Source organism: Cyprinodon tularosa, unplaced genomic scaffold (assembly GCF_016077235.1).
Source record: "Cyprinodon tularosa strain WSP-4 unplaced genomic scaffold, ASM1607723v1 ctg190, whole genome shotgun sequence".
Taxonomy (NCBI): domain Eukaryota; kingdom Metazoa; phylum Chordata; class Actinopteri; order Cyprinodontiformes; family Cyprinodontidae; genus Cyprinodon; species Cyprinodon tularosa.
In genome coordinates, this window is record NW_024038679.1 from 547,877 (window position 1) to 560,562 (window position 12,686).

The window sequence follows — 12,686 nt, forward strand, 5'->3', positions numbered from 1 at the left end:
TGATGGATAACATCAGCAAATTTTATTCAGGTGAGAAACGGCTTGAGATAAATGAAGAATATAAAGCAAAATGAAATCTGTCTGTCTTTCTGCTTGGAAGGCATCAGGATACTGAGCTGAGGGGCTCAGCAGGACGAATAAAACACCTTTAAAAAAAAAAAAAAACGACGCAAGAGTTTGAAATCTGACTCTTCTAACCACATTTTCTTCCTTCCTTGACGTGTTTCTTTTTAATCATCTCATCATTCCTAAAAATTAATATCGAATCATCAGATTTAGGACCTAACGGTATGCCGTCTTTTTTTTTTCTTCTTGCAGGTCATTCTGATGTTAACCAAACTCTTTGACTTCAACCTCAACAGTGTGACTGAGAGTTCATTATGGAGGTAAGAGTCTCCCGCTTCATGAGATCATGACATTTCTAAGAAAGCCTTGAGAACTTCTGAGTTTGACACACTACATTGGTCTGAGGAGACCGTTAGACGTGGTCGACACATTTCTCACGCCTTTAATCATGGGATTTTAAAACGCTCCAGGCTCTGATTGGGGCAAAAGTACAGATTCTCACACAATCAGATGCATTAGTGTTTTCTCAACGAGACGCAGAACTTATGGGAGCCAAGAGTCATACTGGACTTTCTTTTTTTCTTTTCTTTGTCTTGTCGAGATAATGAAATAACTATCTCGTTATCACGGTTAAACCATTTTTTTTTCCTCAAGGTATCAAGATAATTATCTCATTATTACGAGAAAACGGTGAGTGATTTCTTGAGATGACGAGATGATTAACCTGTATGAGTAATGAATGAGGCAGGCCAACGGCCCTGGATTCCCAGTCCATCCATGCTTGAGGGGGCCCGGTGTTGTGCAGTCGTGGTACCGTGTGTGCGCAGATAATCTGTTTATTTAGTTTCCTTTTTCTTTTCAATCATTGTTAGGTCTTGGTGGATGATTGGATTGCATGGAATACAGTAGAAACAAATCTGACTTTTAATGAAAATCTTTAATCTGGACTCATTTCGGGGGTTAATCCATCTTATTCCTGTTACAGGCGTAACACCAGGGCTTTTCAGAAAACACACGGAGGCATAGGTCTAATTGCTTGTGAATCAGAAGTGGAAGCAAATCCTCAAACCAGCACAGTGTTCTTGTTACCTAAAAGTTAAACATGGGATTATTTACAGAATTACTCATGGTCTGCCAGGATTTATACTTCTAAATTCACTCTTGCTTTTGTGGTATTGAAGGATGTAATCAGTTGTAACACACCAATCATCTCCTTATGACGAGAAATAGGTTTTCTAATAAAAAAAGGTTATCATCTCGTTATCACCAGAAAGCGGATTTCGTTATCTTTAGATAATGAAAAAAATTAACTTGTTTTCTTGAGAAAACCATCGTGAAAAAGTATCAAAGGGACAAACCGCTCTGGGCTTCCATACAGAACCAAAGAATAACAGACACAGAAAAAACATTATTTAGAATATAAAGGGACAAAGCCAAGATTGTAGACAGTGTTCTTTTAATTTTGAATAAAACGGCCTCCATTTCTTTAAAGTTGAAGTTATTTTTTAAAACTTGAACATTTTAGAAATTTAAATCTAATTTACACAAAGAAAGTTGTGTTCTACGTGATTTAAGAATAAGTTCCTTTTTTTTGACAGAACATATTAAAATGTAGTCTAACTTATTTTTGAAATACAGATTAAGTTGCAGCTTTTTAATAAGAGATTAATAATTATGAAAATAACAAATTGAAAAATAAATTAGAGGATTAAATAGGATTATTAGGATTATTTCGACTTTAAATGAAACTTAAAAAACGTTTCCTTAATAAAGATTAGTCAAATACTGGTTTTCCCGCCAGCTTCCGTAGCATAGCCGTCATTACAAATTTTGGAAATATTTTTTTTGGAAATGTTTTTTTTTTTTAAACTCCTTCAGTTAAATAATATAATTCAACATCCCTTTGGGATTAATTAGGTGTTATTGAATTTCAATAAAACCTCTTTAGTTGGGTACTTTTAAAGAATATCAAATAGTCTTCCCAGCGAATGTTATCGTGTTGAATAAAAATGACTTGATTGAGGGAAGTTTTGAAAGGATTTCTGTCCTGTCTTTTGTGTGAAAGGCTGCCTGAGGCGTAGCTGCTTCACAAAGCCGCCCTGAACGTAGCATTACAGGCGGACACTTAGATCAGAGGATCCAGAGAGGCTCACATGATGCTCCCACATTATCCCTGTAATGGTGAACTCTATACCCAGTTATCAATCTAATAACTTGAGAAAACACAGGGCTTCCTAATGGACGGATGATTAAAGGTGTGTGCGGAGAGGCCTGACAGCCTGACACAAAGACAGATGAGTGAACAGGGGATTCACATTTTTGAGTGAGAGAATAGTTTAATGAGTGGCCGGGACATTATGGACAGGGCTTTCCAGCACACCTCAGGGAGAGATTTCAGCCTGAAGTAGGCATTGACTGCATGAGGTAACAGCTGGAAATCTTTTTACCCATAAAATGATCTGAGGGGGTCTGCAGGAACCAGTCAGCTGTCCCTTATTGCTTTACATAAAAGCAGAGTCAGCATTTTTTATAGGTATAGAAAACAAATCCAGTCAAAAAAATTGTTCAAGTTTATTTCAATCTGTCTCGAGTTTTACAGATTTGTTTTTTTTTTACTGATATTAAAATGAGATAAAACCCTCAATTGCCCCATGTTCTTCTAACTAAGCGCCGCTGAGTTTTAAGTGATATCATCAAACCACTAAGCATGTAATTTGGTTTAATCTCATAAATTTAATCATTTCATGTGTAAAAAGAGAGAAAAAATAAGCTAGAAGGCTAGAAGTGAAACTAATAGAGAAGTCCAAATAAAGAAGTGAAAGAGAGGCAATTTTATGAAGTATGAAGTGTTATACCATAAAAACAAACAACAATAATAAGTTCCTTGAAAAAATACACAAATATAAAATATTACCTCAGCTCCTGCCACTGAGAAAATCTCCAGGTGAAGGACCATTACCATTTTATGATAAGGATCAACCTTATCATGCTATAAATAAAGAATCCAGTGTAATTTCTTAATCATCCAGGTCATGGCAAGCAAAAAATAGGCTTATATCTAAAGCAACCAGACTTTCAGTCAGTTTTTCCAAAGATGTTTTGACATCCATCTATATCTAATATAACTACAGACAGACAAAAACTTGTTTATTCCAAAGACAGAACAAGTTAAGCTTCTAAGCATCAACCATTCAGCCATGACACACGTTCCAAGTAATTTACACAAAAACATTCATTATGATTCAAAAAGCCAAACAAAAAATCCTTAGACAACAAAAGACTAGACCATCCCAGAAGAACAACAGGTGGGCCTTTGATTGCTGACTAGTCATGTTCTGAGAAGGATGGAGCTCCAGGTGCTTTGAAACATCACAGCTCCGTCTACAGATTGCTGCAGTGCGAGCCGATAGAACTGACAAAGATTGCTGGATAGGTGCAGAAAAAAAAAAAACATTAAAGAGAGCTAATGGTATGTGGTAATGACGAAAGAAAATTCTGAAATATCTACCAATATCCCATGTCAAAAACTTTGAAAACAAAATTAGATCTAATCAAGATTTTAACAATGTTATACCAATCTGTACTCAGGGTATAGTGATACAGCTCAACAGGGATAGAGCAAGAACTGGCTGGGTATACACCACGGAGCCTTCTAGCTAGCCTCGTGAGACCATACTGATTTTGCGAGCTTTCAAGGTTTCGCTCGCAGATCAGTCTGGAGACTCTCCGTTAAAGAAAATTTGGAGCTGTTCACCAAACGAATGTCCAATAAGCATTGGCTTTGAGGCGGGTTGAGGTGTGACGCAACGAGAAGCGCGACAGTTCAGTCTAAAGAACATGGCGGCTTCAGCCGATGAAACTAGCGTTAGCGTGGCTATTGAGCAAGTTTTATTGGAATTACAGAGTATTTCTTCACTGAAAGAAGAGCAAAACACTGCTCTGGAGGCTTTTCTCAGAGGAAAATATGTTTTTGCTCTTCTCCAGACTGGTTTCGGCAATAGTAGCCTGGCTAGTGTTTTCGTTGTCGCTCTGTTAGTACGTCATATGCTTCGTTGATCTGATTGGTTTATTTGGCCCGTCTATCACCAACAAAGGCCAATCAGCTAACCAGTATTTCCGCCCCTTCCCAAAATTACTTCAGCGGAAGGTTTCCAGATGGATATGCGGAGCAAATCCATCTGACGGAGCCAGGTTACCTTTTAGCACCAGCAGATGGCTCTTTAAAATCCACAACCTACCTGTGTTTGATAGGTGACGATGCTACTGGCTGGTCAGATTATCTCAAACTGGTTTCTTGATCAATTCCTTAGTGTGGAGGTCTTAAACAGGGGGGTCCGCGACCTTTAGTGGGTCTACGGATATCCTGCATGAGGGTCACGAAAGTTTTGGTAAATACTTTTCTTTATATTCCCCCCTGCAATTGTTCCACTAATTGATATGTACACATGAGTTTTACACACTGTAGTAAACAGATAAATGGAGGCAGAAGATGTCTTTCAGTCATCAATGCACACATTCAGCGACACACAGGAGCTCTTTCAAGCTGGGCACCATTTCATTTACAACACCTGTCCCATCAACCAGGAATTAAAAATACTATAATAACTTCAGGGCCAAATTACTTTTGTTACATTACTCCATCTGTAATAGAGTGACTATAGGACCAGTTTTATAGAACACTATTTCATACGATATATATAATTAGGGGTCCTCACTCTTGGGGGTCCTTGGCCTGGAAAAACTTGAAGACCCCTGCCTTAGTGGATAATGTAATTGTCTACGAACTCACCAGATCTCAGATAATATTAAGGATGTGGTAAAATGAGGAGGAGTGGTGGCCTGATGGTTACATGTGTCCTGAAAGGGCTGCTCCAAGTTTTCTGGTTTAAATCTCACAGATCTCATCTAGTAGGACCTTACTGTATGTCAAAACAGGCCTGCTTATTGGCAAATGTAGTGATAAAGAAAGATGATTCTTTTAGTTATTCTTTTTCTGATTGAGTTTTATAATTTCAATTCTTTTCAAGGTGCCTTTTGCAGTTCACCTTCACTTCAGGAATGTTAGTCTGTTGGATGTTAGAGCCAACATTTCACTAGTCAAGAGCAGCATTTGTGTTTGGCCGCCTGTTTTGGATGTGATCAACCATTAAGTGAGCAGTTTTCAGTACCGTAGAATGGCTCCAGGCTGAGCCTCCTCTACTTTCTAGTAGTTTTTTATGGCTGGTAATGCAGTTTATCATGGATAACAGATAAAGTTTCACTTTCTATCTACCTGCTTTGTACTTTTTATCTACAACCTAACTTCTTTAAAAAGAACTGCATTTTTAAGCTTTACTTCGAGGTAATTCCACATGTTTCAGTCACACAGATTTGATCTGATGTTTAAAAACGACTCAGTTGAAAGGATATGAGATTTTTTTTTGGGGGGGAGGGAGTGTTTGATATGCAGATTAACTTTTTTTTTAATTTTTACAATAGATGAAGAACTACAAAAATTATGTTCAGACTAAAAGGCAGCACTATTAGGGAACCACCTGGGAAGCCAGGTAACTGGTGGGAAGCCATAAGAATGCGCCGTCGAATGTCAGCGTTCTGTGGCACGCAAGGCCTCAGTCAATCCGTTCCCCCGATGAAACGGTTGTAGTGAAACAGAAATTTCGATTACAATGTAAATTGTTGTTAACAATAAAAAAACGTTTTGATTGATTTTGATTGACTAAACATAAATACATTAAATAATTCTGCTGGTTAAAAAATAATTACCTCAGGGTTACGATTCATTCAGTGGTACCAACCTACTAACCCTACTGGTAGGTAGCAGGCACAATCTGAAGCCACTCTATGGAACTGATAAATGCTAATAATGACAATTTTAATGGGATGATAACATTGAAAATGGCTGATTTGACTTAAAATACAGAGAATCTGATTTGTAAAACTATTTTAAAAGAATTACATTTTCCAAACTCATTCCTAAAAGTAGAAAACAATGTAAAAAAAAATCAATACTTTTGAATAGATAGCATTTGAAAAATGAAATACATAAAAACAAAAATAACATAAAAAATAATAATTTTCTATTAAGAAGTTTTTGAAAGTTTATTTACAAAACATGATTTAGCAACAGCAATGAAACAAAGCCACTCCATAGAGCCATGTATTTATTACTACCCTTAACTTCCTGTTGTGGCCCTCCAGAATCATTGGTGTTTAACGGCCCGTGGCCTGAAGGTTAAACATCCCTGCCTTGGCGTTTTCTCTGATTACACTGAAGGCACTGCCTGCTGACCCCTGCTTTAACGTTGTCCCTTAGTTGAGAATCTTCCCTGCATTCTCCACTACCTTTGGATAACTGCCAGCTCCTCAAAAACTAACGATTTAAGAAAAAAAAATACTGCATCGGCTCCAATTTTCAGAATGAGGAGGCTGGAAACCCACCGGAAGATCTATGTTTGCTTATCCTTATCGCACGCTCTTCCTTACAGCCGCCAAACACAGAGGTCTTTTTCTTTTTAAAAACTCAGCTGAAGTAGAGCCACCGATTGTGACGGGCAGCGAGATGATGGAGAGGCAATGCGGATGTGGAGAGGAGGAGGGAAGGGTATGATTTAGCCAGCTACTCCACAGATATACTGTGTGAGAGTGCCAGGTTGTATAAATTCATCCTGGACGACCCATCGCAGCTGCTGCTCTTCTGGAGCTGCGCTGCTGGCGTTTTCTGCACACTATTCTGAGATGCATGCATTTCTCCCCCCCGAACCGTGATTAACCAGATTCCCGGCGGAGGCTGAAAATGCAGTAGCTGCCTATCAATGTGTAGCAGTTATAACTGAGACTTTCTAATAAGCCTTTTAATATGCGGCTTCAGACAGAATTTTAATCTGTTTCAGGATGAGTAAAAAAGGTTTTTTTTTGGTGGGGAGAGTTTTATGCCTCAGATGTCCTAATATATCCAGAATCCATTCTCCCCACTGAGCCGTATCAGTGTAAAAGCTGATAACATTCCCGTGTCCTTGGACCGACTCATTGTGTCTTTGTGGAGCCCAACACGTGGAGCGCCTGAAGCCTTTATCCACCTGCAGCTGCTGTGGAGTGAACATCCTCACACCGTGTGGTCAGAGCTGCATTTCACGCCCACTTGCCGTCTGAATGAGCTTTTCACAGCCCAGTAATGGTACCAGAGAGATCCACTCAGTCTAGGTGCTGCGTCCCCTTAATGGTTTCCGCTCCTCTTGTTTTTTCATATTAACATTTTAATACAAGGAAAATGTAACCTGAAAAATACTAAATGAAATCTATGAATGATTTCATTCATTTATTGTTTTATTGGTTTATAAAAAGATAATAATGTTTCCCAACCAAACAGATGGATCTTGGCCCATTTTTCTTGACTGAATCTGTTAAAGGCCGTTCTCACTATCTGAACATTATTTAAACATGGGCTCTTGGTTTTCCATAACAGCTTATTACTTTTTTATTATTTCCTTTTGTATGTTTTGATTTATTCTTCTTAGATCAAATAATCTTTTTCCTGGATTTTCAGTCTGTGTGTTTAGTTACGATCTCTCTTTATTATTGCTCTTCCCTCAGTTCTTTTTCTCAGCTGTTCCACATTCCTTTGATGGACTCACCTAAATCAAATCTAATTTTCCACTCTTTCCTCAGTATATAAGCTTCCTGTTTGTTTTTCTATTGATGCTCCTTTAATTCTTTCATGCTATGTGTCCTGTTTTTTTGTTTTTTTTTGTTCAAGTTTTCTGGTCATATTGGTTTTGGTAGACATCATAGGAGGTTGCTCAGGTGTTATGCTACAGATGCAACAAACTTAGACAAGCTTTCCGTTACCTTGATTAACTTTGTACATGCAGATCAATCTTGGAGTTTATTTTACTTTCAGTTTTCCAAAGAGTTTACAGATATGTGTGTGGTTGTGTACCTGTCTAGCCCTCACAGTGAGGACCATTTTTCCAATTCCACCATCAGATTGAGGACCAGTTGTTGCAAAGTGAAAACATTTGGCTGTTCCTCACAAGTTATTTTGCTAATGTTTAGGTTAAGGGCTAAGGTGTCAATTGGGTTAGAGTTAGGGTGAGGTAATTTAAGGTTTAGGGTCAGTTTTAGGGTTAGGGTTTAGGGCTAGGGTAAATCAATGGGAATTGAACACATGGTCCTCACTACATATGGCAGAACAAGTAAGTGTGTGTTTGTGGGATGCTCTCCCAGTGTGTGTCCCTACCCATGTGAAAGAAACTTGTAACACTTATTCTGGGCTCATTCCTCACGTTGCTAATGAGGAGCCCAGCTTTGATATCTGATCAGTCCATCTGTCTGATTTGCTGTTAAAACTTTACTCCTGTTTTCTAGTTCTTTACTACATTGAGAAGTTATTGGAACAACAACTGGGAATAAAAGCTCTGTGGATGGAAGCACCTTCAGCAGGCAGTAGCTTTCATTATCATTAGGATTCATTCCTCAAAGAAAAAAAAAAGTTTATTTGTCCTTAATTTCAGTAGGTAAATAAAATTATGTTATATCCTAATTATTATATATATATTTTTTATTATAACTACTCCAAAAAGAACAAAAAGGTGGGGATCAGATTTGTAATATGTTGAGGAGTACAGCAGAACATGTGGATAAATGGTTCTTCACAAATGTAATAAGGGCAAAAACACCTTTTGATTAGAGACCATAGTCTGGCTGATGACGCGTTCTCACCCTTATTAAATCTGTATATGAGCATGCAGTGCTGCTTATTCAGATTTTAGATAAAATGATCTGCTAATGGAAAAAAACCAATTTTTGAAATTGAATTTTAATATTTCTTGAAATCTGCGTATTTTGTATATTGTTTCGAGCAAGAAAATGAGACATTTTACCCACAGAATAAGATGATTTACCTTTAAAATAATGAAGAAAAAAAAATAGTTGTATTATTTCAACTGGATCCAATCTTTTTTTGTTTTTGCAAAAACTCTCCTTCCATTGGCACATAGTGTTATTAACATGTTCAAGTTAAGAATAATACACTTAAATGAAAAACAATTAGCTTATTTTTAGATCAGGCTTGCAGTGGGTTTTAGGCCCTAAAATATGATAGTACAGTGGTAGCCATTCAAAATGGTGCCAGCCGAATGGCGGCAGACTTTCCTAAAACTCAGGGATGTTTAAAAAGGAATTCTAGGGGACCAGCCAAGGGCTAGCCCAGGGTCAGCGCAGGACCAGCCAATGGCAAACCAAGGACCGTCCAAGGGTCAATCAAGGGTCATCCAATGACCGTCCAAGGGTCAGCCCAGGGTCAGCCCAGGACCAGCCCAGGCCCAGCCAAGGACTATCCAAAGGCCAACCAAGGACCAGCCAAGGACCAGCCCAGGGTCAGCCCAGGATCAGCCAAGGGCCAACCAAGGACCTGCCAAGGGTCAATCAAGGGTCATCCAATGACCGTCCAAGGGTCAGCCCAGGGCCAGCCAAGGACCATCCAACGACCATCCAAGGGCCAGCCAAGGACCAGCCCAGGGCCAGCCAAGGACCATCCAACAACCATCCAAGGGCAAGCCCAGGGCCAGCAAAGGACCAACCAAGGGCCCATCAAGGAAAGTGGGGAAATTTTGAATGGCTACTACTGAATATATTCTTCACTTAAAATAAGGTATCTGAGATGAAATTTTGAATTCATTTGGTAGTTAATCTACCTTCCACCTTGAATTTGGTAAAAATAGATTAATTGGAAGAAAATGTATTTTTGGTACAATTATTTGCTATGTAATACACAAAATACTTAAAATTGTACGATTATTTCCAATATTTAGGCTTATAGTGGAGAAAACAGATGAATATAATTTTATATCACTGTTTCTTTTACTTTTCTATTAGAAACTTTTTATCTAATGCTGTGTTTATCTCTGGCTGTGTGACGTTTAAAGTTGCTGCCACAGTAGAAATATGTCACCGGGCTCTAAATCAGGTTTCTCTGTGACAGCGGCCGATCGATAGTCCAATGATGTCACTACCTGACAAACCCAGGCACTCATGCTTTCTGATAAATGGGACCATTTTCACCCATCAAATAGCAATGCATTCGCTCACCATGGAAACCAGACCAGACTAAATCTGAAGAGGTTCATGAAGGGGGACCAATGGATAATTTGCTGAGAATATTTTTCCAATTTTCATGCCGTTTTGTAAACTGTGAAGTTCTCTGAAAATCCCTTAAAATGAGATCTTCAGTCTGGATTTAAAGGAATGAAAGAAATATATCAGTCGATGTGAATGATTGCTTTATTTGAAGTCTCACCATGCTTTAAAGAGCATTTTTTGGGGGATTTGCATGCTTTAGGCTTATTTTCTCAGTCATTATGTGTCTGAGAAAAAAGCTCCTTGATTGAGTCTCAGGCCTCTGAAAACAAATTGAACCTGACAGCCCAGAGAGGTACTTCAAACTTTCAAAGACGGATTCAAATGCTGTAATAAAAACTATCCAGGCAAAGATGTGTCATCAGTGGTGTGGCCAACATTCAAATATTTAAATTGTCCTTTGAGGACGGTCTGGATTTCCTGGTTTTTAAATTGATTTGTAGCTGTGTAAACATAGAGTATTTCTGCCTGTCTGAGGAGAACCCATCTTTGATTTTCAGTGATGCTAGCTACAGCTGCCTCAGTATGAAGGAGAATATTATCAGAAAATAATCTCATTCTAATCTCATTCTTTTTATTTCAGAACCATTAGAGTTAGAAGTGGAAGTGAATACAGAGATGACACGAATCAGATATTTATGACATTAAATAAATTAAAGCTTGTCACAATTCGAATGGAGGTTAGTTGAGGACCCAAATACAAAGAGCAGGAGGCAGAGGTGAATCTTATATATTTAATGAAAAAACAGAGGCAGACATCCAAAAATCCAAAATACTAAGAACCAAAATGCCAGAAAGCATGATGAAAAACTCACCTGGGAAGCCAGAGATGAGGGAACAGCAAAACAACAACAAGGAACCAGCACTGAGTGACTGCAGAGGTGGAGTATATAAGGGGAACAGAACAACGGACGGAGCAGGTGTGAGTCATGATTTTACAAAGTTCAGACCCAAATGCAGAAAACAGTAAGACCAGGGAAAATTGGTTTTATTGAAGAGGTTAAACAGAGGGAGAAGTGTTGCTCTGAACACTGCTCAACCGGAACTGAAAAGTGAGGGGAAGACACAGCGGTTAGTTCAGGATCAGTGGGGAATTTGACTCGTGAACTTGGAGAAGAGGATTTGGCTGCTGACTCACATTTCCAGAGAAGTTGTTGAATCCTTGACTCCTGTCTTAGTGCTGTGGTTCCAGTGTTTGTCTGATTCGGTGGAGGGCGGAACAGGGTTTACCCAGAATGCAGTTGTTAATAGGTGAACAGAGAAACTGACTGCCACTCAGATTTCCTGCGGTACTTGAACGGTTCGTAGTGGAGAATAATCCCTTTCTCAGTGCAAAGCTCAAACGATCTCTTGGGGAAAGTGGATCCAAACCTCCTGTTTGAACATCAGCTCAGTTTGAAACTCAGTTGATCCTTCCAGGGAGAGAAGGTCCGAGAAAACCAGTTTGTAGGATGACTTCCTGCCGAGAGGCAAAGACAAAAACAAAGTTAAACTCAGGTTGACAAAAACTCAGTTTGACTCAGCAAAACTCAGCTTGGCTAGAGAACCCTAAACCGACAAACACTCTGGCGTCGTGGTAGTGGCAGTCAGCAGCTTAAGAACACACCGTTTAACGAGGAAACCATCAGCAGGTGTGTGAGGAGGCGGACCAGAACCAGGCTCCACCTGGTGGATGAAGGGAGACAAACAAAGAAACACAAACAAACAGACAGGAATCCTGACAGTGTGAGTGGAACTAACTAGAAGAAAGCCAAGGGAGAAGGAAACAAACGCAAGGGGACAACAGAGAGTAACTAAACTGCTTGAATATAATGGAAAATAAACCAAAGATCAACAAAACGGAGGAGAACCATGACAAAACTAAGGCTACAGGCCTTGGAGCTCAATTTTTTTTTTTTTTATTCGATTTTTTTTTCACATTTCCAAATATAGTCTATGCGACTTGTATATTATCTCCTGTGTAAACTACATTCACACAAGTTAAATGTCCTGCATGCGTAGTAGCTGCCTCAATGATATCAAAAGCGAGTGTGCCGTGTGTTTATGGACGTAAACATGGTTGGTTTTACTGGAGCTCATCTACTGTAGCCATCTTTGTCAAGAAAGGAGGACAGATGGACCCAGTATTCAAGGAGAGACAAGTCAGTAGGCAAGTTCAGGCAAGATCACTGGCCGCCAGGATCCAGGACATGAACCGTGGAATCAAACTAACAGAACTGGACAGACTAACAGGAAAACAAATAATGATCTGACCATGAATGCTCAGGCTGAACATAATATAAACCAAAGGAAACAGATGAGAGGAATAAATGATAATGAGGCAGGGAGGGAAAACGACAGGTGAAAGAAATTACCAATTAAGGAGAGCAAACAGGCTAGATCATGACAATCTTTTCCCAACATTAAAAACAAAGTATTTTAAAGATGGTTTAACATAGAAACTGCTCTCCACATTATTATCCACCATGGTTGTTGTTTTTCTTCCC

The 12,686-nt window shown here is 38.9% G+C and overlaps 1 protein-coding gene across 6 annotated transcripts in view; it reads left to right on the forward strand.

Annotated features, from left to right (window-relative positions):
• Window positions 1-12,686, forward strand: part of LOC119782282 (VPS10 domain-containing receptor SorCS1) — a 324,729-nt gene that overhangs the window by 124,197 nt on the left and 187,846 nt on the right. For all 6 annotated transcript variants that reach the window (XR_005280651.1, XR_005280652.1, XM_038283182.1 and 3 more), the window contains exon 2: window positions 319-386. Coding sequence is in view for 4 of the 6 variants with exons in the window: in XM_038283182.1 (XP_038139110.1) it covers window positions 319-386 (68 nt within the window). In the remaining 2 variants the exon portion in view is untranslated. The remainder of the gene's footprint in view (window positions 1-318; window positions 387-12,686) is intronic.